The 21,938-nt window shown below is 39.5% G+C and overlaps 2 protein-coding genes across 2 annotated transcripts in view; one reads left to right on the top strand and one right to left on the bottom strand.

Moving 5' to 3' along the window:
- Positions 1 to 21,938, bottom strand: part of TPH2 (tryptophan hydroxylase 2) — a 101,529-nt gene that overhangs the window by 21,319 nt on the left and 58,272 nt on the right. Inside the window, exon 8 of the mRNA XM_037846766.1 lies at positions 20,608 to 20,734. Coding sequence (XP_037702694.1) covers positions 20,608 to 20,734 — 127 coding nt within the window. The remainder of the gene's footprint in view (positions 1 to 20,607; positions 20,735 to 21,938) is intronic.
- LOC119542197 (adenylate kinase isoenzyme 6) lies at positions 15,149 to 16,284 on the top strand. The gene has a single exon (XM_037846768.1). It carries the CDS (start codon positions 15,257 to 15,259, stop codon positions 15,773 to 15,775), a length of 519 nt encoding a protein of 172 aa, XP_037702696.1. The 5' UTR covers positions 15,149 to 15,256; the 3' UTR covers positions 15,776 to 16,284.

A 21,938-nucleotide genomic window follows, 5' to 3' on the forward strand; every position in this document is an offset into this window, starting at 1 on the left:
CACAGATTTGGAGGTCAGTCACTGTACAGATTCCAAGTACCACTGGTCCAAACGCCTTGTGGAGTGGTAGCTACACCTAGATTTCTATACTCATTTTTTTACCATATTCTCTCCTTGAACATCTAAATAAAAGCCACCATATTCTGGCCAATCACAACTCAACCAAAACACATTTTTTAAGTTTATGGTTATTAAATTCTACTGTACTGAGCTCTAGTTGAGAATACAAAAGGGGTTTAAGATATAGTGTCTATGCTTAAAAAAGGTGCAACATGGATGGGAAGACAAGACTCATAAAAAACAATAATAGTAAAGCTCTGCTGTTTTCATCCTACCACAAACTTCTCACTGTCTTGAAACTGCAATTTGCTTATCTGTCTCAGAATGCGAAGAACATGAAGTTTGTGCTGGGCTTTGAGGGATGAACGGGATCTTAGACAGACTGTGGGAAGAGGGGAAGTTACAGGAAAGAGAGACATCATTTGCGTTTAGGACACTGGGGTTGGGGGGAGATGGGTGGTTTGAGGAGAACCAAGGATGTGCATCATGGAAAGAGAGGCCAGTCCAGTGATGCAATGTACAAGATCCCAGACTCCACTCGATCCAGGGGAAACTGCCTCTTTTGCCAGTGATTGTCTCCAAACCAAGACAGACAAAAACAAGTGGAGAAAAAGAGAAATGTTGGGACTTCAGTAATGTCTTGCTTTTCAGCTAGAAAACTTGACCCTGAATTGTGAAAACAGCATACATTGTCTTAGGTTAAGAACAGTCATTGAATGAATTAAAATGTAAAAACCTAAGCTCTGAGGAAACATTATGGCAAACCTTGTGGAAAATTGAACATCAAATATAAGAGGAACATCCATAGGGGAAAAAGAGCGTCAGCAGAAAACAGCTTTTTATTGAAGAATACTCTGACCTAGGCGATTTCCAGCAGCGCTGTCTTAGTCAGAATTTTTCTGTGTGTTTCTTAACTACTGTTTCCTATATCTTTGTGGTTGCTTTCAAGAATAAGTGGATGATTTTGTTTAAGTGCCCCCCGGCCATTTCAATTTAACTACCCCTTCTTCAGCTTATCTAAGAGCATTTTCAACTTCAAAAGAGACCACCTGACTTATTACCAGTTAACATTTGTGGATTCCTACACCAGGCCCTAATGGTGTTTTAAAAAGAAAATGGGAAGAAAAAGAAAAAAGAAACCTCCCCCCATCCTCTTCCTCTTCCTCATGGACTAAGGGGAATAAGCAGGTGGGGCCACCCCTGAAATGCTGACGAGATCCACTCTGAGACACTCCCATCTCCCAGGCCCAATGTCAGGCCCAGCGGTCACGTGGTGGCCCTATTTTAAAACCTTCACTGTCCCCACTGTCCTAGAATAAAGGTCCAGACAGCTTCATGTGGCAGAAAAGGCCCTCTGTGATCTAGCCCCTGCCTTCTTTGGCCTCATCTCTCAACCTCCTTCCTCCCCCTTTCCCACCGGGCCTTTGCCATGGGGTTCCCTCTGCCTGGAATACTTGTCCCATCACCCAGCCCTTTTACTAGTTCCTGCCCATCTGACAGGTTAGGAGACCCTCTTTTCTCCCTCGTGGAGCACTTATCAATCCACACAGAAATTGCCAGTTCTTTCAATTGTCCCCTCTACCAGACTCTGAGATCTCTGAGATCAGGGACAGGGTCTGACTTGTTTGTTTTAATGTTGATCTCTAGAACCCTGCCTGACTCATAGCAAGTGCTCAGTAAACACTGACAAAAGGAAGGGAAGGAGGAAGAAAGGGAGGAAGAAAGGGAGGAAGGAAGGAAGGGAAGGAAAGGAAGGAGGGAGGGGAGGAAGAAATGGTTCAGCAAGAGGAGTTTTCCACTAGGCCATGCCATCAGGGTCACTACCCACTTTCCAGATCAGTAACTACTACCCTCAGCAACTTTTCAAATATTATAGACTTTGAAAAGATGAAAATCCCTCTCCTGTAGCCATCAAATCAGGTTTTACTTATAGGTTCAGAAATAGATCTGCTCCTTGACCTCTCTCTATGCCCCCTTCAACAACAGCCAATGGCTCTCCAATCCAGGCAGGGAGGCAGGAGCCTGCTCTCCTGGCCACAGTCAAGCCCTGGAAAAGTGCAGGCCTTAAGGAGCTTAAATGGAGGCTGATAGGCAGGGATTTCCTGCGGAAGCGCAGCAGTCTTTGGTTAAGTGGCTTCTGGTCTCCTTTATTACAAGCAGCAACCCTGAAAGCCCATTGATTCCGACATCTGGATGCTCATCTGAAAATGTCAGGGAGGAAGCTTTTCACTTTGCAGTTCCTGAAGTTCATAGCCAAGTGGAGGCTAGCCAGGGAAAACGCTAACTGTGCTTGGGGCTGGTATGGAGGAGTTTGTCTGTGACAGGTCCAAGCACAACTCACAATTAACAGGGACGAGGAATTTATATCAACATCACTGCTCAGATAATGACACACGAGATCAGACAGATGCTATTTTCTCCTGGAGATCAATTCTGTGAGATGGCCATCCATCCAACTCATGTTTTCCACAAAATTTCATGGCTCTCTATAAAGGGTATTATGAATACAAATCGGCTTCTTTTTATGCCTTCTAGACCTGCTGGTATTTTGTGTTTCACAAATCAAAAGCTGGTTTTATATTCAGCAGTGCTACTCCTTGGACCCTGGACGAGTGCATCTCCATAACACAGGGATTCACATAGTTTGGCCCTTCTTTTCCCAAATGACCTGTGGCTGAACTTATTATATAACTAGCTTCCTTGAAATGGCTGAACGTCACTCTGAGGACACAGCCCCCTCCCCATCATTTTCATTCCAGGTGCATGCATCGACATTCCATTTATATATATATGCTCAGTCTACTTTGCACAGAAGGCCTACTCAAACGAATGCTATTGGTTTGGAAGTGCCTCAGTACTGACTTTTATAACCTTAGCAATTCCCCCTTGAAGGAGAAGAAAACTGATGATCATATTCTCAGTCATTCATCCTTGGGCATGCCCTAAAATGTTCTGCACCAAATTACACATTCTCTCCAGATGTGGTGATTTTAAAGGTCAGCTCTTGAATGCTAGCATGAATAATGAGGTTTTTACTGACTCCCAGGTAGTCACGACTGCCTTTAGAGAGTCGTTTTATTTTTATCCCTGCATTACTAAAAGCAACACCCTCCTGGACATTAGGGCTAAAGAGCTTGCACCTTTCTCACCTATTTCTTTCCAGGTGAGAACTGGGAGTCCTGGAAGATGATTATGTGTCTGAAAACTGTCGAGAAAGGTATGATTAGCAGGGAGAGGCATTCTCGCCGTGCCACTGCACCAAGTGGTCTTCTATTTTAAGTCCTTATTAATGGAGTCATGTTTCTTTTCTAGTCACCAGCCATCTAGATGTGTAAATGGGGCTGAAAAGATTTACCTGTGAAGTGGGGTCCCTGTCACAATGAGGGCCTATAGGTAATTGAACCTCTAGATGGCATTTCAGCTCAGTTGAGCTACCCTATCTCTAATAATAATCACAGTTGCTGAAGCCTACATTCTACCAGACACAGTGCTAAGCCCTTTACATCATACTCACAACCACCCTGAGAGGCAGGCACTGTGAAGGCAACATCATATGGCAGTTTGAGTGCCTTGGCTTTGGAGTGAGAGACCAAGGTTCAAGATAGACTCTGCCATTTACTTGACCTTAGGAAAGTTATTTAGCATTTTTGAGTCTTAGGCTACTGATTTGTAAAATGGAGAAAATAAAAAGAATAACTACCATTTACTGAATTCCTACTATGTGCCAGTGTCAAATCCCCCATTTTATAGGTGAGGAAACTGAGACATAGGTTGAGTAACTTTTGCAAGTTTAGATGCAATACAGCTGGATTGGAATCAGTTGTGCCTGACTCCAAAGTCCTTTGCACCATACCACCCGGTCCTCCTCCTCTTCCCTGAGCAACTGGAGGCTGTAGGACCTTAGAATTGATGCTTATGCCATGTTCTTGAGAGTAGAGTTTGGTGTGTGCCAGGAAAGGTGAGGACCTATCTAGCCTGCCTGTAACAATCCTTCCATGGCTGGCCTTGAGGTTGGTGCCTTCATTTCTTTTGTGACCACTGGATCAACTAAGTAACACAGCACAGGCCTATTGGGAGCCAGTGAGGACCAAGCATTATAAAGCAATCACAAAAGGAAGCTGAGTCTGCTGACTTACCAGTTGGAAACAACGCTACAGTTAGCTCAGGAGAGCTGAGATTACAATAAATGAAGGTAGGTTGGAAATAAAATGCATTGAGTTTAGATTAAAAAGTCATATTATTACCAAGCACAAAACTAAATACAATACAGTATTGCTTTAAACTACAGCAGTCCTCTTATACTTGATTTAGATGCATTATTTGATTGGGTAAGAAATAGTGAGGCTTCACCAGACAGTAAAAAATGGTATGATTGAAATATTTCTGGTGCTTCATGCCAAGCTTTTTGACCAAACTTACTCTCTTGAGCCAACTACCAAAAGAGCTAGTACACTTGCTGCCTCAAATACTAATCTCTGTCCTCCCTCCCGCCCCCAAATTCCTTCTCAGTAGAGGAGGGACAGGCAGATGAGTGAAAATGAGGTCACAGCTGAGAATCACATGCCCCATCTAGTAGGGACAACAGCAACTCAACTTTGGCCAATTATCGCCCTGTGAAAAGGCAGTCTGTCTCCCAGAGAGGCTGGCTTTTTTAAGAGAAGCTAAGAATCTGGATGTTAGTGTGATATCCTCTGATGTGTAAATGTAGGTGTATTCATTTCCTAGGGTTGCAAAGTACCAAAAACTGGTGGCTTCACACAACAGAAATTTATTCTCTCACAGTTCAGGGAGGCTGGAAGCCCAAAATCAAGGTGTCAGTCAGGCTATGGTCCCTCTTAAGGCTCCAGGGAGAATCCTTCCAGGCCTCGTGCTAGCATCTGGTGGGTCTCCATAAGCCTTGGCATCCCCTGGCTTTTAGCCACACCACTCCTGTCTCTACCTCCATCCTTACATGGTCCTCTTCCCACTGTGTCTCCTCTGTGTCTTTGTATAAATGCAATCTCATCAGCTTTAGGGCCCATCTTAACCCTGTGTGACCTCATCTTAACTTGATTACATCTGCAAGGTCCGATTTCCAAATAAATCACATTCACAGGTACCAGGGGGTTAGGACTTGAATATATATATACACACACGAGGGGAGACAATTCAACTCATACAGTAGGCAATTAATTTTTTAAAACTTACGCAAGGTGAAGGCTAGACTACACACACACACGTGCATATATATTCCACAGGCATTAGCCAGAGGACCTGCCCCTCTAACACTGAGCATCTGCCTCTGTTTGCTTCACCTGGTCATGCCTTCCCTGACATTCTAAACTCCAGAGAAGTGGTTTGGTGTACTAGACCAGGAATCATAAAATCTAATAGCTCAGCCTGTGCCATTATTTTGGCATGTGACCTTGGGTGAGCCATTTAACTTGCCTGAGCCTCCCTTTAGTCATCTATAAAATGGGGATTCCTTTTCTCACAAATTTTTATTGAGCACAAATGTATGCATGGCACCATGTGGATACTAAAGACTGTGCACATAGCAGATGCTTAGTAAATGTTTACTGAATGAATAAATGAATGGGCCATGATTGATTCTACCAGAGCTGTGGAAAAGATATTTGGCAGAAATCCAGCAAGGTCTTGCCTTTGCTAGAACACATTTGCAAAGGAGCATATTTGCCCCTTTCCTCTCCCACTACAGCCTTGATTTTTATCTTGGAAGTACTAGGCTTCTTAATTAGATTTTGGGGATGAAAAAGCAAACAGTCCCCCAAAAAATACTTGATGAGAGCTAAAAATTCAAATGTTTCTACGTTGTGTCCCTTTGTTTTATTACAGGGACCTTCTAAGCCTTGTTAGACACCAACATAGGATACCTGTTTACAAACATGGAGCCACATCCAAATGCATCAAAACTAGAGCGAACAACAACTTTTGGAACTTTTCCAGAATGCGGCCAAATTACAGCCAAACTGCAAACACCTGGCTTGAGTTCTCAGCTGCTTGAACTCATAAGGAGGAGCAGCCAAGATTTGAAACCCCAAATTTATTGCTTTATTTAGGTATTAAGGGAGTGCTGCATGTATCAATGAACAGCATCACTCCTAATCTGCTTGAAAAATTTAGTCAGGAATTCATATTTCATGTGCTCTCACTGCCACAAACAATATTTATTCACTTGTTTTCTCAAGCTGTTTCCTGTGACTTGCCTTCTCTACGTTCGCTCATGGAAGGTGTGCTATTAACTCAGAGGAGGCCTCCTCCAACTCCAGGCAGAAGCTTGACATCTTTCTGAGGAGGCCTTACCTTTATTATTTATGTTTGAGCACTATACAGTGCAAAGAAGCATGCTCTCTCCATCTAAAAACCTTTTGTTACATAAACAGCATAGTCTGCATTTCAGAAGGGAAAACCTGAGTCATTGAAAGTTAGAGAATTACCCAAGGTCACATGGGAGAGTAGAGATCCACTTCTGCACCCTCCTGCCCACTGATGTGGCCACCCAGATATCTGAGAGTACAATCAGGTCATGTATACCAGCCAGCATTTAGGGAACATTTAGCACTGTGCTAAGCAGTTTTATAGTGCATTTTCTCATTAATTCTCACAACTGCTCCCCTGGATTAGATACTAGTATTATTCTCATTTTAAGATGAAGAAACTAGGGCAAGGAGAGGCTCAGTAACTTGTCCAAGATCACCCCGCCAGTAAGAGACAGAGCCCAGATACAACCCCAGAGCCTGTTGTCTGGGGTAAATTGACTCCAGAGCCTGTTGTCTGACTCACCCACTACACTATACTGCCTCCCGAGCTTGTCCCTAAGGTGCATAGACTCGATGAAAACGTATAGTGTTGTATAGGGTAATAGTCACTTTATTTCATGGATTCTATCTTTCTTTTTTATTTCTTACCAGTATGATTATCTGGGGTTAAATGCTATGGGGAAACTTTAGAATTTATTTGTTACTGAAGCATATCATGATCTTATTCAAAAAAAAGAACTGGAGGGGTAAATGTGATTAGACCAGAGAAAAGCAGAACTCACTAATGGGAACAAGACTAATTCAAAATTTGAAAATTGAATAAATATTTACAGAAACAAGTTTTTTAATGAAAAGGTAGTACCTCCTTATTTTTCCTCAGAAAGAAAGAAAGAAAGAGAAAGACAGAAAGGGAAAGAAAGAAAGAAAGGAAGGAAGGAAGGAAGGAAGGAAGGAAGGAAGGAAGGAAGGAAGGAAGGAAGGAAAAGAAAGAAAGAAAGAAAGAAAGAAAGAAAGAAAGAAAGAAAGAAAGAAAGAAAGAAAGAAAGAAAGACAAAGAGAAAGGAAAAGCAAACAAAACTGATTAGCTACACATGATGTTCACTAAAACACTGCAACTTACCTGAGAAGTCATAAACCCCATATTTCTAGAGGACTTCCAATTTGTTCTTTCTTCTGTAGATGTAAAAGATAAAGTCTGTTCTGACAGTACAAGTGTTTGATAAATGAATGAACACCTCATTGCTCCTTTTCCCAAAGCCAGGACTCCCTTTTACTAAGTTCCTATTTGACATGGCAAAATGACTTCTCAGAAAAAACTGGAAGGCTATACGAAAATGTTAACAGTGGTTACCACTGCTGTATTACTACGAATGGTCTTTCTTTTCTTTTCTTTACTTATCCATTTTTCTCAATTTTTTATGAGTATGTATCACTTTTGTAATAAGAAAGAGAAACAAAGGTTTTTGTAAAGACTTTTCAGTAAAGGAAACTCTAAATCAGCTTGGCATCAGCCTCCCCTTCGTTGCTGAGGGAATGATTTTTTTATGGACACTATAAAGGACAGCTTTCAGACCCTGAAAAGAAGGATGAGGCCTCCCAAGTGATTTATTCCTCTCAACCCTAACAGCATTTCTTACTTACACCTCATCTGGATTTAAGCCCTCAAATGACAGCATTTCCATTTTCTGGGAGACCTCTCCCCAGGAGAAATATTCCATAAATGACCATCCTTACAGAGGCAAGTATAGAGAACTCTAAGAAAAATGCAATATTTCTAAAAAGAGAGCAAAGAGACTTTTAATCACTGTGTGTTCAATCTCGTGTCGTGTTTCTTATTGTGCTACCATTCATTGTGGTGGCTCATAATGTGCAGTAATACATTTTCCATCTACTAAATGTATGCTGGGTTTTTATATCACAGTTCAGAAGAATAGCTTTGGAAATCCTTTTGGCTCCTTTATTTGAAAACTACATTTGTAGAATAGGGTAATTAAATTCCTATAGTTTGATATAACATTACCTCTGCTATTCCAGCTCATAAAAAAATCCCAACCATCTTCTCTCTTCTTTTGCTAGAAATGGAATTACACTAAAGATATTCCTGTTAATACAAGCCTAAGATTTTGAGAGCCTACTACCCCATTGTAGTTAAGCCAGAAAATTTCTTCTTTTGTACATCTTTATAGAAATTAAAATGACTGCCTGAAGAATGCACTGGCTTACTTTGAGAAGAAAACAGTAAGGGCTCAACATCAGGATTTTTGAATCATAGGAAGAGGAAGTTAACTCTAGATGAAGAATTAGAGAATTGGGGGACTTGAAATGCCTTTAAAATTATTTAGAGGAAAACACAGCTTCTTTGGTATTGGGCAAATGGGGGTGACCTGGCACAGTCAAGATTTCTTGTGTAATGGTGAGGTCAAGTCTTACTGGACTTGGGTATGATGTAGATAATGGCATGGACTTCAGAGAAGTATTCATTTCATTTGTTCCTCACTTTAGCACTGGGCAGTAGGACAATGGCCCCATTTTAAAGAAGACATCTGAGGCACAAAGAGGTAATGTGCTTTGTCCCTGAACACAAGTCTCAGGAAGTAACAAAGCTGGCACTCAAACCCAGCTGTGCTAACTTCAAGTTCAGGCTCTTCCTACCACATCACACCACACCACATACTGCCTAACAATCACCCTGAAGAGCATCTTCATAGAGCTCTGACTGGTGCTGAGACCCCATCTGTTGACTTACGGTGCTAATGTTTGGATAAATGAAGTGGATACAGGGCACTGTGGGTTCAGCACTCACTCAACTCACAGACAGAATGAACAGTCACCAACACAGCTCTATTTTTATGAATTTCCAAATAGGTAAAATAGTTTTACTTTTTCATCTGGAGTTACATGATACCTCTCTGAGGGCCCAAGGATATAGTTATAAAGATGAAGAAAAATTCACATGCAAAAATGTACAACCATTCCAGATTGCAAATATATTTGTTTCTAAACATGGTGGGCAATATAGAGCTCATCTTTTAAATTCCAAATAACTGCAGTTCTCATCATAATATAAATCAATGGCAAGCACCTCATAATGGCAACAACAAATACCGTAAGTGAAACATACAAAACCAGATAGAACAAAATAGCCTACAACATCAAAGTCTCAGAGAGTTGTAGTCAGAGCGGGCAGACAGTAGAAAAGGAAGAAAAAAACACAGTGGTGAAAACAAAGGTAGTGGAAAAGGACAGAAGTTAAGCTCTATGGGGTTAGTTAAAGAACTGTAGTCTTCCTCACAAGATGCTACTACTTTTCTATATGCATAGAGGACATAAAAGTGAGAGTAATGAGTTGGAATAGATATTATTAACTTTTAATTAAGTTACTCTTAGAAATAATGCACACACTCATCATCCACCCAAACATCTCAATTAAGAATCATAGTGCGTTCCTTCCAGCCCCTTGTCAGCCTTGTATCAAATGATCCAAACAGCTGAACTAGTTCAAAGACTACATGGAATAAATAAGCCTGAGGCTTATTTCAAGCTTTCTGTAGAGATACTAAAATGGTCATTTTTAATGTCATCCGTGTTCAGAAAGAACTACAGCTAGGCATAAATCTTTCAGCATCCTAAGGTTCCCTGGCCCTAGCGAGGTAGGCAAAGACATGAGAGAGTAGAAAACAAGCTAATGTCCTCAGCAAGGAGAAAAATAATAATTAGCAATTCATAAACTAAGGTTACCTTTACAATTACACTTCTAATGTGAATTATAGTCAATTATTAGTTTAAGACTCCCTGTACATTTCATTACCACTCTTAGCATAAGAAAGTACTGGTCATACCTGGAAATCCAAGTATACTTGATTCATGGCCACCAGAAGCCCCAATCAGTGCAATTCTTTTATCTGGATCAAATAAATTATTTGTTTTGATAAAAGAAAGTACAAACAGGGCCCCATATTATTAATTTCCTCACAATTCTTTCCTTCAAAAATAAATTGAGATGGTGTTCAGGTCTCTGCTCACAATGAATTCTACCCTTTCAAAAAACATTCTAGACTTGGATTTCCTAAATTGTGCTCCTTGCAATATTAATGGCTTGTGATGCTAATACACAATCCATTAAAAGAAGGCTTCTGTGACCATATAAGGTATTTTCTTAATTCTCCAGTTCAATTTGTTCTCATTTTCACATCTCCAAAATGGAACTTCATCTTACAAACAGTGTCAAAAATTTTGCTGGCTGAATCCCTTTTCCTCTAAAAAACATGCTGTTATTAAATTAATGACATGTTTTACAACCATCTTAGAATGGATGAAATATGGTAAGTTTGGAAAAATAACATTTTTTATCATTTCTGAAGGTTCACTCTGCATGGTATCTTATGAAAGGCTCTGAAAAAGTCCTACACTTTAAAAACAAAGCTGTTTACTTTATTTAACCCAATGTTCCCCAAATGTATTTGCCCACGGATACCTTCTTTTACAGAACTCATAACATACCATGAGACTAGAGTCCCGGGAACACATTCCAGGAAAGACTGCTTATTATCTTCATTACCCCTGGCCAAGCCTCTTCCCTCATCATCATTACCAAGACCCAGTGACAAGAGTCCCTTCAATCAAAAGCGAAGGTAAACATGCTTCAGGGTCGACCCAACTGAATAGATGACCTAAAACTCTCCGTAGAAGGAAAATTCCAACTGGGCCAGAGGCCAATTTATTCTGCTTTGGAAACATCTGTGGTGTATTCATACTGATTGCTTTCTCCTACAGATGATGCACAGCTTTGTCTATTGCAAATGCCTTTATGATGTGAGAAATGAATAGAGTGAATTAAAGCCATCTGCATCACAGGACGGGATGCACCGTTTGGTGAAAGATGCCCCTTACATTTGCTAACATTTGGGAAAAGGGAAATCAATATATTTCTAAGACCTGTTCCTAAATTCACCTGATCAGCAAGTTGCTATTTGTGTATTCCTGTAAAAATGGATGCTATAGGTCATATAGCTAAATAGCAGATGACAAGGAGAGTATGAGGAGAGACACCCAAGTCAGAACCAATGACATGGCATTCAAAGATCCTGAGGTTCACTTTTGGGCCCTGAAAGAGTAAGCCATAAATAAACTCCTGTCACACTGCACAGTATTTCTCTGGCAATACTCTATTGATCCAGTTTTTAGAAAAAGTATCCGAAATTTGGAAAAAAGGCTAAAAGATTTCTGGGTGACTTTTGGAAGGCATACTCAAAGACGGTCTAACAAGTCCCGCTGTGTAACAGGTCACTGGACTCACTAGGGCCTTGCTACTCCAAGCATGGCCCTAGGACCAGCAGCTTGGGCATCACCTGGGGACATGGAGATGCAGAATCCCAGGCCCCACCCCAGATCTGATGGATCAGATCTCCAGGTTAGCCTTTGCACTTTACAGATTGAAAAGCACTGATCCAGAGTATATAACTTTTGTCTGACTTCCTATTTACTATTGATTAGGGTCTAGAAGCTATAAAGTTAGATGTTACCTTGTGAAGTTTGATAAATTGCAAATTATTTTTGTCTACTAGATATGCAGATGATTTTGGCCTGGTAGAAAAGATAAGCTCAAGGCTATGGTTTTATTGCCCTGTAGGACATAAACCATTTGGCATCTTATCCCAGGATTCCTTTCTTTCAGTAATCATATACATTCTCAGTCTCTCAAATTCTTCTTGGAACTAGATTTACCATCCTGATTTTCCTTCCTTAATGAGTTAAATAAATCTTTGACACATGCTCAGTACATATGTATGAGAGTCATGTTTTTAACTGTTTAAACATTATAATTCAAAACCAGTCACATCTCAACTGCAAAAAAATGCTTATCCCTGGTGAACACTGTAGAAACCATCTTTTCTTAGGAAAAATTTTCAGTTGTCTGGCAAACAATAATTGAGAACCCATGATGTGATAGAACATAAATACAGCATAGGCTTGTCCCTCAAAGATGGTCTAGTCTAATGTATGATCTGACTTTAGATACAAGGGCTGGCAAATGAGAGCCTATAGCTCTGTTTCAGCTTGCAGACGTGTAGCCACAGAAAATTTTATTTTGTTTTAATTTTTAAATTTTAAGGCCTTTAGGCATGATATGTATTATCTAGCTCTCCACAGGCTCCCATACTCCTTATTGTCTTATTTCAGGCTATTTGCTATTACCTGGCTATTCAGGCTGTTTGCTATTACCTGGCCCCTGAAGGCATTCAAGTTTATAACCCATAAGTAGACACTAATCCATTAAATCTACTTAAACCAGCACTACAGTGGGAAAAGGCTGGTCTCAAAATTATAGCACACTCTAGACAGCCCTTACTGGGGAGATGTTTGTGTATCTATCACACAGAGACCCTGGACAGCTATGAAGAGTATGAAGAGCGCAGCTGCCAAACAAGCAGCATTATTCATTATCCACCAAAGGGAAGATTATTTACATGTATAATAGTGCATTGGAAATACATTTACCAAGCACCACCATCAATTTCTTCAGACATAAGAGTTTCATTTAAATGGTTTTCAGGGCATAGAAACCACTGCCTACACAAAACAGCATAGTTAGCTTCATTCTCAAAACTGAGTACTGCTAAAATGTCAAAATAAATATTCAGCAACACAACAAGGAAATGCAGTAGCTACAGGCAATACCCTAGTCCCTCTGAAATCAGACCAGAATTTCAAAAGTGGCTTTGGACAATACAGTCTGGTAGTGCCAATTAGTCCTAGTTTTCTTCCTCAGACGGATTTGCTGATGGTACATCACAGAAAGATATTTGGTGTCTGCTTTCACTAGACATAACTCTCTTTTTCATATGTGCTTAAATTCACTAAACAAAGGAAAACAAGCACTATATAAAGACAGTCATTAATAATATAATTCTCACCTAGAGTAAAAGAATAATGTGGCCTATCTCCATGTTCTGCATAAATAGTGAATTCCATGGTTTTCCATTTGTCCTCTGTATGGATTTTTCTCCTTTGAACATCTCAACTCTAATTTTCCTCTACTACTTCTTCAGGAGACTTAATGCAAACAACTCTTGGGAAATCAGTTAATAATACCTTCCTTTCTCACCTGGACAGCTAAGAGGTCTAGCTAACTACCTCTATCTTCCCACAAAAGGAATTTCTACCCCTCCCAGTGGGTCCTTACCTCTCAATTTCTTAGTTGCAAATGGGTTATTAAATTGGGTTTCTAGCTTCAGCATATGGCTTGAGGGTAGTTAACGGGCATGTTATTCAACAGTTATTTGTTCCTGAATTTATTTTGAAATTGCCTGTCTGGGATCTAACTAACTGTGTTTTCATTCAAGTGCATCTCCAGGCAGTCTTCCATTCCCTTTTCCTTTTTTTTTTTTTTTTTTATTAATTATTCATTTTATTGAGATATATTCACATACCACGCAGTCATACAAAACAAATCGTACATTTGATTGTTCACAGTACCATTACGTAGTTGTACATTCATTACCAAAATCAATCCCTTTTCCTTTAACTGAGGGATCCGATGTAGATCTAGAAGTCAATAGCAGTTTTCATATCATTTCCAGAACAACCTCCTTAGCCTCCTCACACTGTGTGTCTGTCCCCCAGACTCTACACCACACAGACGAAGCTTTCCAAATTTCTCTTTGGTCTGCAGAACACTTTTCAAAGTAAGTGGGCAGTCCAAGAAAATAGGAAAGAATTGGAACTGCAAGGTTGTGGGAGGCAGAAAGTCGAAGGGAGTCGGGGTGGAGGTTCATGAAACATGGTGAAAAGAAAAAGGAGTAGGTAAGGCAAAACCATGGTAAGACTTCCACTCCCACCCTACACTGTCCACTGCACTTGGAAGAGACTCAAAATCTTTTCTTTAAAAGTATTTTGCAAGTTTGCCCTGCTTTATCTTCTTTATTAGAGAAGTTGTGGGTTTACAGAACAATCATGCATTAAAAAACAAGTGTTCCTAAAGGACACTTGTTCATTTTAAAAATTCACTGGCCCTGGAAAAATGAGTTTCGACATACAAGTATTAGTTTCTTTCCTGCAATTGTAAAAATAGTAACAAAGGTGTGGTGGGCAGATAAAGGCCCCCAGAAATGTCCACACCCTGATCTCCAGAGCCTGCGAATATGTTGACTTACAAGGCAAAAGCCTTTACAGATGTCACTGAGGGTACGGACCTTGACACAGGAGATTATCTGGAATTATCCAGGTGGGCCCAATCTAATCCCTTGGGTCCTTAAAAGTAGAGAAAACTTTCCCAGCTACAGCCCAGTGAGAGAGAGATGTGATGACAGAAGAAAGTGAGAGAGAAGCAATGTTCCTGGCTTTCAAGATGGCAGAATGAGCAAAGGAATGCAGGCAGCCTCTACAAGCTGGAAAAGGCAAGACAACAGGTTCTCCCCAAGACTCTCCAGAAGGAACACAGGCAACACGTTGACATTAACTGAGTGAGACCCATGTCAGACTTCCAACCTACAGAATACAGAACTGTACGGTTGCAAATTTGTTTTGTTTCAAGCCACTAAGTTTGTGGTAATATGTTAGAGCAGTGAGAGAAAACTAACACAGAATGCTATCCTTGGCTTCCCTGCTGACCAGCCCTTCCAAACCTGAGAGATTTCTTATTCTGACTGAAACTCTCCTTCTATGCACCCCTTCCCTCTTCTCCACCTGGTTGACTTTTTCTCATCTTTCAAAGTTCAGCACAGGTAATCCTGCCCGGACCCTATGATGGAACCATGTTATAGAAGGCCAAGTAACCAATGGTCGGCGGCCGGGCTGCGGAGGTGGTCGGGATCGCAGCGCCAGAGCTCGAGGATCCCGGGGCCGCTGGCGCTTGCTGCTGCCTGCCTCTTCCGGCTCCTCCCTGTTGTACGTGGGGCGCACAAGGCTGGGCGTTCGGAGCCATCGCGGTGAGGACCATGTTGCAGCCGAACATCTTACTCACCGGTACACCAGGGGTTGGAAAAACTACACTAGGCAAAGAACTTGCATCAAGATCAGGACTGAAATACATTAATGTGGGTGATTTAGCTAAAGAAGGGCAACTATATGATGGCTATGATGAAGAGTATGATTGTCCCATTTTAGATGAAGATAGAGTAGTTGATGAGTTAGAAAACCAGATGAAAGAAGGTGGAGTTATTGTTGATTACCATGGTTGTGATTTCTTCCCTGAATGCTGGTTTCATATAGCTTTTGTGCTGAGAACAGATAATGGTGTATTGTACAAAAGACTTGAAACAAGGGGTTATAGTGAGAAGAAACTACAAGATAATATTCAGTGTGAAATTTTTCAAGTTCTTTATGAAGAAGCCATGGCATCTTACAGAGAAGAAATAGTGCATCAGTTGCCAAGTAATAATCCAGAAGAGCTAGAGAATAATATAAATCAGATATTGAAATGGATTGAACAATGGATCAAAGATAATAACTCTTGACTTAGAAGACAGGCCACATGTCAATCACTATTGTTGATATTTCTCTGCCCACCTCATAGAAATTGTCCAAGTATCAGTAAAACCTCTGTATTAAAATTGTGTTGCAAGAATCACAGGTAGATAGTATAAAGGTTTATTCCTGGACTTTTTTTCCTCCATGAGAAAGCTAAACAATCTCATATATAATGACTACAACACTGTTAAGGATTGCAAGTAAAGACTATCATCATTTAATGCTTAAACTGCTAAAGAATAAATACATCTGACCAAATAGGTGAATACTTAAGTTTATTACAGAGAAAAATGAAGATGATCTCTTAAAATAAAACTTAAGGCTAAAGATAAAACATCAGAATATTCCTTATTCTTTTTTCCTTTGAAATAGTATTTGGAGCTGGTAATACAGGTACTTTGTGCTCAATTCAAAAAGTACAAAAAAATTGTATACTATGAAGTAGGTTTCCCTTTTGTAGGCCACTTCTATTCCCTAGGTGCCCAGGTCCCCCCTAGGAAATAATGTTACTGGTTTTCTATATGTCTTTTCAGAGATGTGTATGTGTGTACTTTTTTTAAAAAGCATTTTGTAGCATATCATAAAGGTTCTGTACCTTTGTTTTTTCATTTAAGGTATTCTGGAAATTATGCCATCACAGAACATACAGAGTTCCCTATTCATTTTGTTTTGTTAATTGAGATATAATTTACATACCATAAAATTCACCACTTCAAAGTGAAAAAAAAAAAAAAAAAAAGTTCAGCACAAACTTTCCCTCCCCTGGAAATCTTAGTTTTATATACAGACAATAAATTTCCAAAAGGTGACATCCATGTCATATTCTTTGTAAATGTCAGTTTGGATAATGGAATTAATTAATCATCATTTGATGGAATGTAAAAATAAAGGCAATAAAACTGCTTTCTTGTCACTGTCTTTTAAGCTTCTCTAGATAATAATTTTATTTAGATTATAGTTACATCACATTGTTTATTCAAAACAACCATGTTATTCACCAGACGTAGGCCCAAGACTTTTTTTTTTCACTGTTTTAAACAAATATCTACTCTAAAAGGGAAAATTTGCTGTTACTTTCTCACTGACATTTAAAATATTGTAAGCCTAGTAATATCACGGGAATAAGTGGATAGACTCCCACAATAATTATGTTGAAAGAGGAAACCACCACAGAATGTGAGACTTGAATGAGATTTTGACATTCGTTTAGATGAACTCACTAATTTACAAATGTGAAACCAAGAAGGGAAGCTGGGTGGCCTGTGAGAATCAAACCATTGGTCAGAACTTGTCCTTGGGCCATGCAAGTTCAGGCTCTCAGTACAGTCTTGTCACTGTTTTTAAGTGAGGAAAAAGAGCACCCACTAGGATTCCCCTGCATGCACATCCATAAACTCTTACCTTATTCCTTCTGCTCCTCTCTTTGGACACACATACACACACTCAATCACACACTAATGCACACACACACACAGAGCCAGTTTCACACAGAGTCTGGCAGAGTTGAACCCCAGTTTGTGGCTGTGCAGAGTCAGCCAAGTCAGCAAAACATTTATCCCTGGTCAAGAATATGAACTGTAGGAAGTCAAAGACTGAAACCAGGAAAATTCAAGGGATATCTGAAAGGCATGGAAACATTTCCAATACCTGAGGTTTAAAGCCAGGGCCAAGGTTTGAGACCTAGATAACAGAACACATGGTGTAATGGTTTTAAAATATGTCTGCAAATTCTTTGACACGCCTATCTCCAAAATGTGCAGCCTAATTCTCCTCCTTTTTAATGTGGGCTGGACTTAATGAATCACTTCCATCGAATAGGACATGGTCAAGTGAAAACAGTATATGAGTAGATCACAGAAAGCATCCCAGCTTCTCCTTGCTTTTTTTGTCATTACTTGCTCTGGAGGAAGCTAATGGCCATCTCATGAGGACACTCAAATTGTCCTATGGGGAGTACCACATGGCAAGGAACTGAGGCCCCCTGCCAATAGCCACATAAACGAGTCATCTTGGAAGCAATTCTCCAAGCTTTCAAACAACTGCAGGCACAGCCAACACCTCGACTACAACCACATGAGAGGCATTGGGCCAGAACCACTCAGCTAAGTTGCTCCCAAGTTTCCGAACCACAGAAAGTATGAGATAATAAATGTTTCTTGTTTTAAGCCACTAAGTTTTGGGATGATTTGTCATGCAGCAATGGATAACCAATACATGTGAGATGCAGCCCCTATGGCAGAAGTTATAAATTGACAGTCAAGATCCAGATTTGGTCTGTAAAGATATTTTCTTCAGCTCATACGGTGGCTGTTTTTTTTGTTTGTTTGTTTGTTTTGAATGAGCAAAAATGTTAAAATCATTAATTTACTTAAAAATCTAGATTACCATCATCTTTCAAAAATCTGGACGATCTGGCAGCACAGGCCCTGTGTTTGCACCTGGCAACCATCATCTGCTGTAAAAGAGGCACATTCCCTCTGGTTCACCGAAGTGCACATTAGCCCCAGTTGATCCCCATTCTGATACCAAGGACCACTTGCCATTATTGCACTGCTGTTTCTCTTTTGATAGAGAAGTATTTCTCAGTTTCCACATCTCTGTTAAAAGTAGGAAACAAAAGTTATACTGAAAGGGCTGTTTGTTTTAAGAAATCTAGGAGAAAATTTATTTCTTGGTTACAATGAAGACTATTCCTATGTGTCTGATATGCCAACAATGTGTATCTGTGTCAAATACATACAACTTAAGATGCATTTTTCTTCCCGCTGTAGCTTTGCTCATTTAGGCTAAATTGTCCCTGTTGGTATGTGAGTTTGCCTAGCCTGTTCCTATGCCCTTTGAAATGTGGCTAAAGCAAGGCATTTGAGCTTACTAGATCTGCCTCCTCAGCATCTTAAAAGTAGCAGTCAATATTAAGCCTTTCTTCTCACATTGGTTTGAGAAGAATCTTGCTGTGAACATAGCTCCATTATTGGCTTTTTACTCATTATACCTATTTAGTCTGAGTTTCTTAATGCTGGATCAGACTAGGTCTGACCACAACCATCCTGACTAATCAAACAGATAGTCCCAGGTACAGCATGTAAGTTACATAAATTTGTACCTATTTCTATTACTTACATTTCTAGGAAATAAACGTTGGACTAAGAATCGCCAAACTACAGCCCACAGGCCAAATACAGCCTACTACCAGTTTTGTAAATAAAGTTTTTTTGAAACACAGCCACACTCATTCATTTATGTATTGTCTACAGCCTTTCACACTACAATGGATAAGCTGAGTAGTTGCAACAGAGACCTTATGACTCACAAGCCTAAAACACTTACTATCTAAATACTGTCTATCTTACTATTTAGCTAACCCCTGAACCAGAAGGATAAAATATAAATATTTTGTTGGCCAAAAAGCCAAGCACACACGAACAGACATTTGTACACTGATGTTCATAGCAGCATTGTTCACAACCCAAGCGTCTTTCAACAGACGAGTGGATAAACAAAATGTGACATATATATATATACACATATATATATATATGATGGAATACTATGCAGCATTAAGCAGCAACAAGGTCTTGAAACATATGAAACATGGATGAAACTGCAGACATAATTCTGAGTGAAATAACTCAGACACAAAAGGAGAGATATTGTATGTTACCACTTTTTATTAGCTATCTGAACAAGGTAAAATCAATGTCTTGTAACATAAGAATATTGGGGACCTAGTGATAGACAGTAGCTAGTGATGGGAATGTTAGTCTAAAATGTTCAGATATGTAAGTGATGGTGAATTCAAAGGTGTGGTAATAGATGGGGGTGACGATCGTTTGTTAATGGGATTTTAAGTATCAGATCTGTATTGAAGGTGAATAGGAATGAAAGCGGTTGTGTAAAGGCAGGTTTCCCACAGATCAGCACCACAAATACAGACAGGTGCTTGCATGATAAACTTCTAAGGTATGGCACTGGCATAGAGAGTTGGCAACAGAAGGGTACATGGGAAAAATCTACACTTTGCGTACTAGGGACTGTAATTAATAGGAATACCATACTCCATAAAAGTTTCACTCACTAAGTTTATTCTTCAGGAACTTAAATTCTTCAGAGTGCCCCTATGCCAGCTAAGCCCCAATACCCAGAAGCAATAGCCTCTTCAAGAACTAGATGTCCCCTTTGCTCATAAAGTTGACACCCCTTTTCAACATGAACAGGTTAGGGTGGTCACTGCCTAAATATCCCTGAAGATTGGAACAGTGATTAAACTAGAGGAAGGGGTAGCAATAAACAAGATGGAATTTAACAAAGGATTATGAACACTGAATTTTATATAATTTTATTTTCCTTAGTTGCTAGGGTTTTAGAACAGTTAGAAGGAAAAAATTGAAATGGTGGAACTGTAACCCATAGCATCCTTTGAAATTTGTTATATAGCTACTTGTTTAATTGTAATTTGAAAGCTATACCTTTGTGTATGTATGTTAGATTTCACAATAAGGAATGACTGAAACTGTGGAATTGTAACTTATAATATTCTTTGAAATTTGCTAAGTACTTGTTAAATTGCACTTAGAAAGTTATCACTTCTATGTATATATGTTATATTCTACAATTAAAAAAAGACAAATAAAAAAATAAATAAAAGAAAAAAAAGCCAGGAACACTGTGCTTCAAAAGAGCATAACTAGGAAGCAATAAATCATCATACCCTCTCCAGATTGTTTGCATTATGATTCATAGTCAATAACTGAAGCTTTCTTCACCTTACAAATGGATTTAAATAAAACATTCTTTTACATTTAAAGTGTCAAGGACTCACTGTGGCTAGTTTCTGAACATCTTCATCAGATGCTCCCAGAGATGCCAGGCCTATTTCTTGTGAAAATTGAGCAAACTTAGGATCTGCAAGTAGTGGAACATGTCCCAGGAGTTCATGGCATGTGTCTCTGAGAAGAACATCACAAAGAAATGTTACGTAAGAATTTTTAAACTACCACTGGTAGAACAAGACATAAAATTCTAAATGTAACCTATAATTAACCTGTTACCACATTTCATCAACTCTAAGACTCTTTTATCACATTTTAACATTCTGTAATCCAGATGCATCTTGTGATCAATGCATCTTAAATTATATGATATATAGTATTTTTAATAAAATAAAAGCATCTACAATTTTAAAGTCCTTACTATATGTCAAGCACATGATAAGTATTTAGCTATATATATTATCTCTTTTAATCCTCAAAGCAACCTTAGAGAATTAGAACTTGTTTGGGTAAGAGTTTATAGATCAGGGATGGGCAAAACACAGTTGGCAAGCCAAATCCCACCCACTGCCTATTTTTTGTAAATAAAGTGATTAAAACACAGATATGCTCATTCATTTATGTATTGTCTATGGCGGCTTTCCAAGTATAAATACAGAGTTGAGTAGAAGTAATAAACTGTATGACCCTTAAAACCTAAAATATTTACTATCTGTCCCTTTATAGAAATTTTGCCAACTCTTGCTATAGATAGTGATGAAGCCAAAATTTGAATCTAGTTTGCCATGACTTCTAAACTCTTGCTCTAATCCTTACATTGCACTGCATCCCATGTTACACTTCATCAAGCACTGGCAACAGCAGAGGATTGTACTGTCATCATCAAAGAGGCTTTTGCTACAGACAATGTATCTGTCTTAACTCAAGCCTGTGCATTGGAAGATTCTTCATCCTCTGCTTTGGTCAGCCTGAACTAGCAGGTAATAATAGCAGCTTGCAATCTCTCTTATTCACCTGAGCTTCCCTTTGGAACCGGATGCCCAGGCAATGCGTTGGTTGTGTCACAACAAAACAAAGCAGAAGCCTCTGATTCACGGCCATGAATCACAAACTGTTCCCTGATACCAAGCTATATTGGAATGGATTCCCTTATGACTCTCTGAGGTGGATCAAGATGCAGCAACGTTTCATTTTCTAGACCAAAAAAAGCTAGTAAGGCAGGTAATAATTGAAAGATGTTTTCTGATTTCACCTGTGCTCCTCTGAAGTGCATCACTTCACAAAGGTGCTATAATATAAATGCTAGGTGCTAATGCCATTATTATGAGTATGAAGCAGATTGGATTGGTCACGTGGTTGAAGCGGGTGTAGTGGTGGTCAA

Source organism: Choloepus didactylus, chromosome 8 (assembly GCF_015220235.1).
Source record: "Choloepus didactylus isolate mChoDid1 chromosome 8, mChoDid1.pri, whole genome shotgun sequence".
Classification (NCBI taxonomy): Eukaryota; Metazoa; Chordata; class Mammalia; order Pilosa; family Megalonychidae; genus Choloepus; species Choloepus didactylus.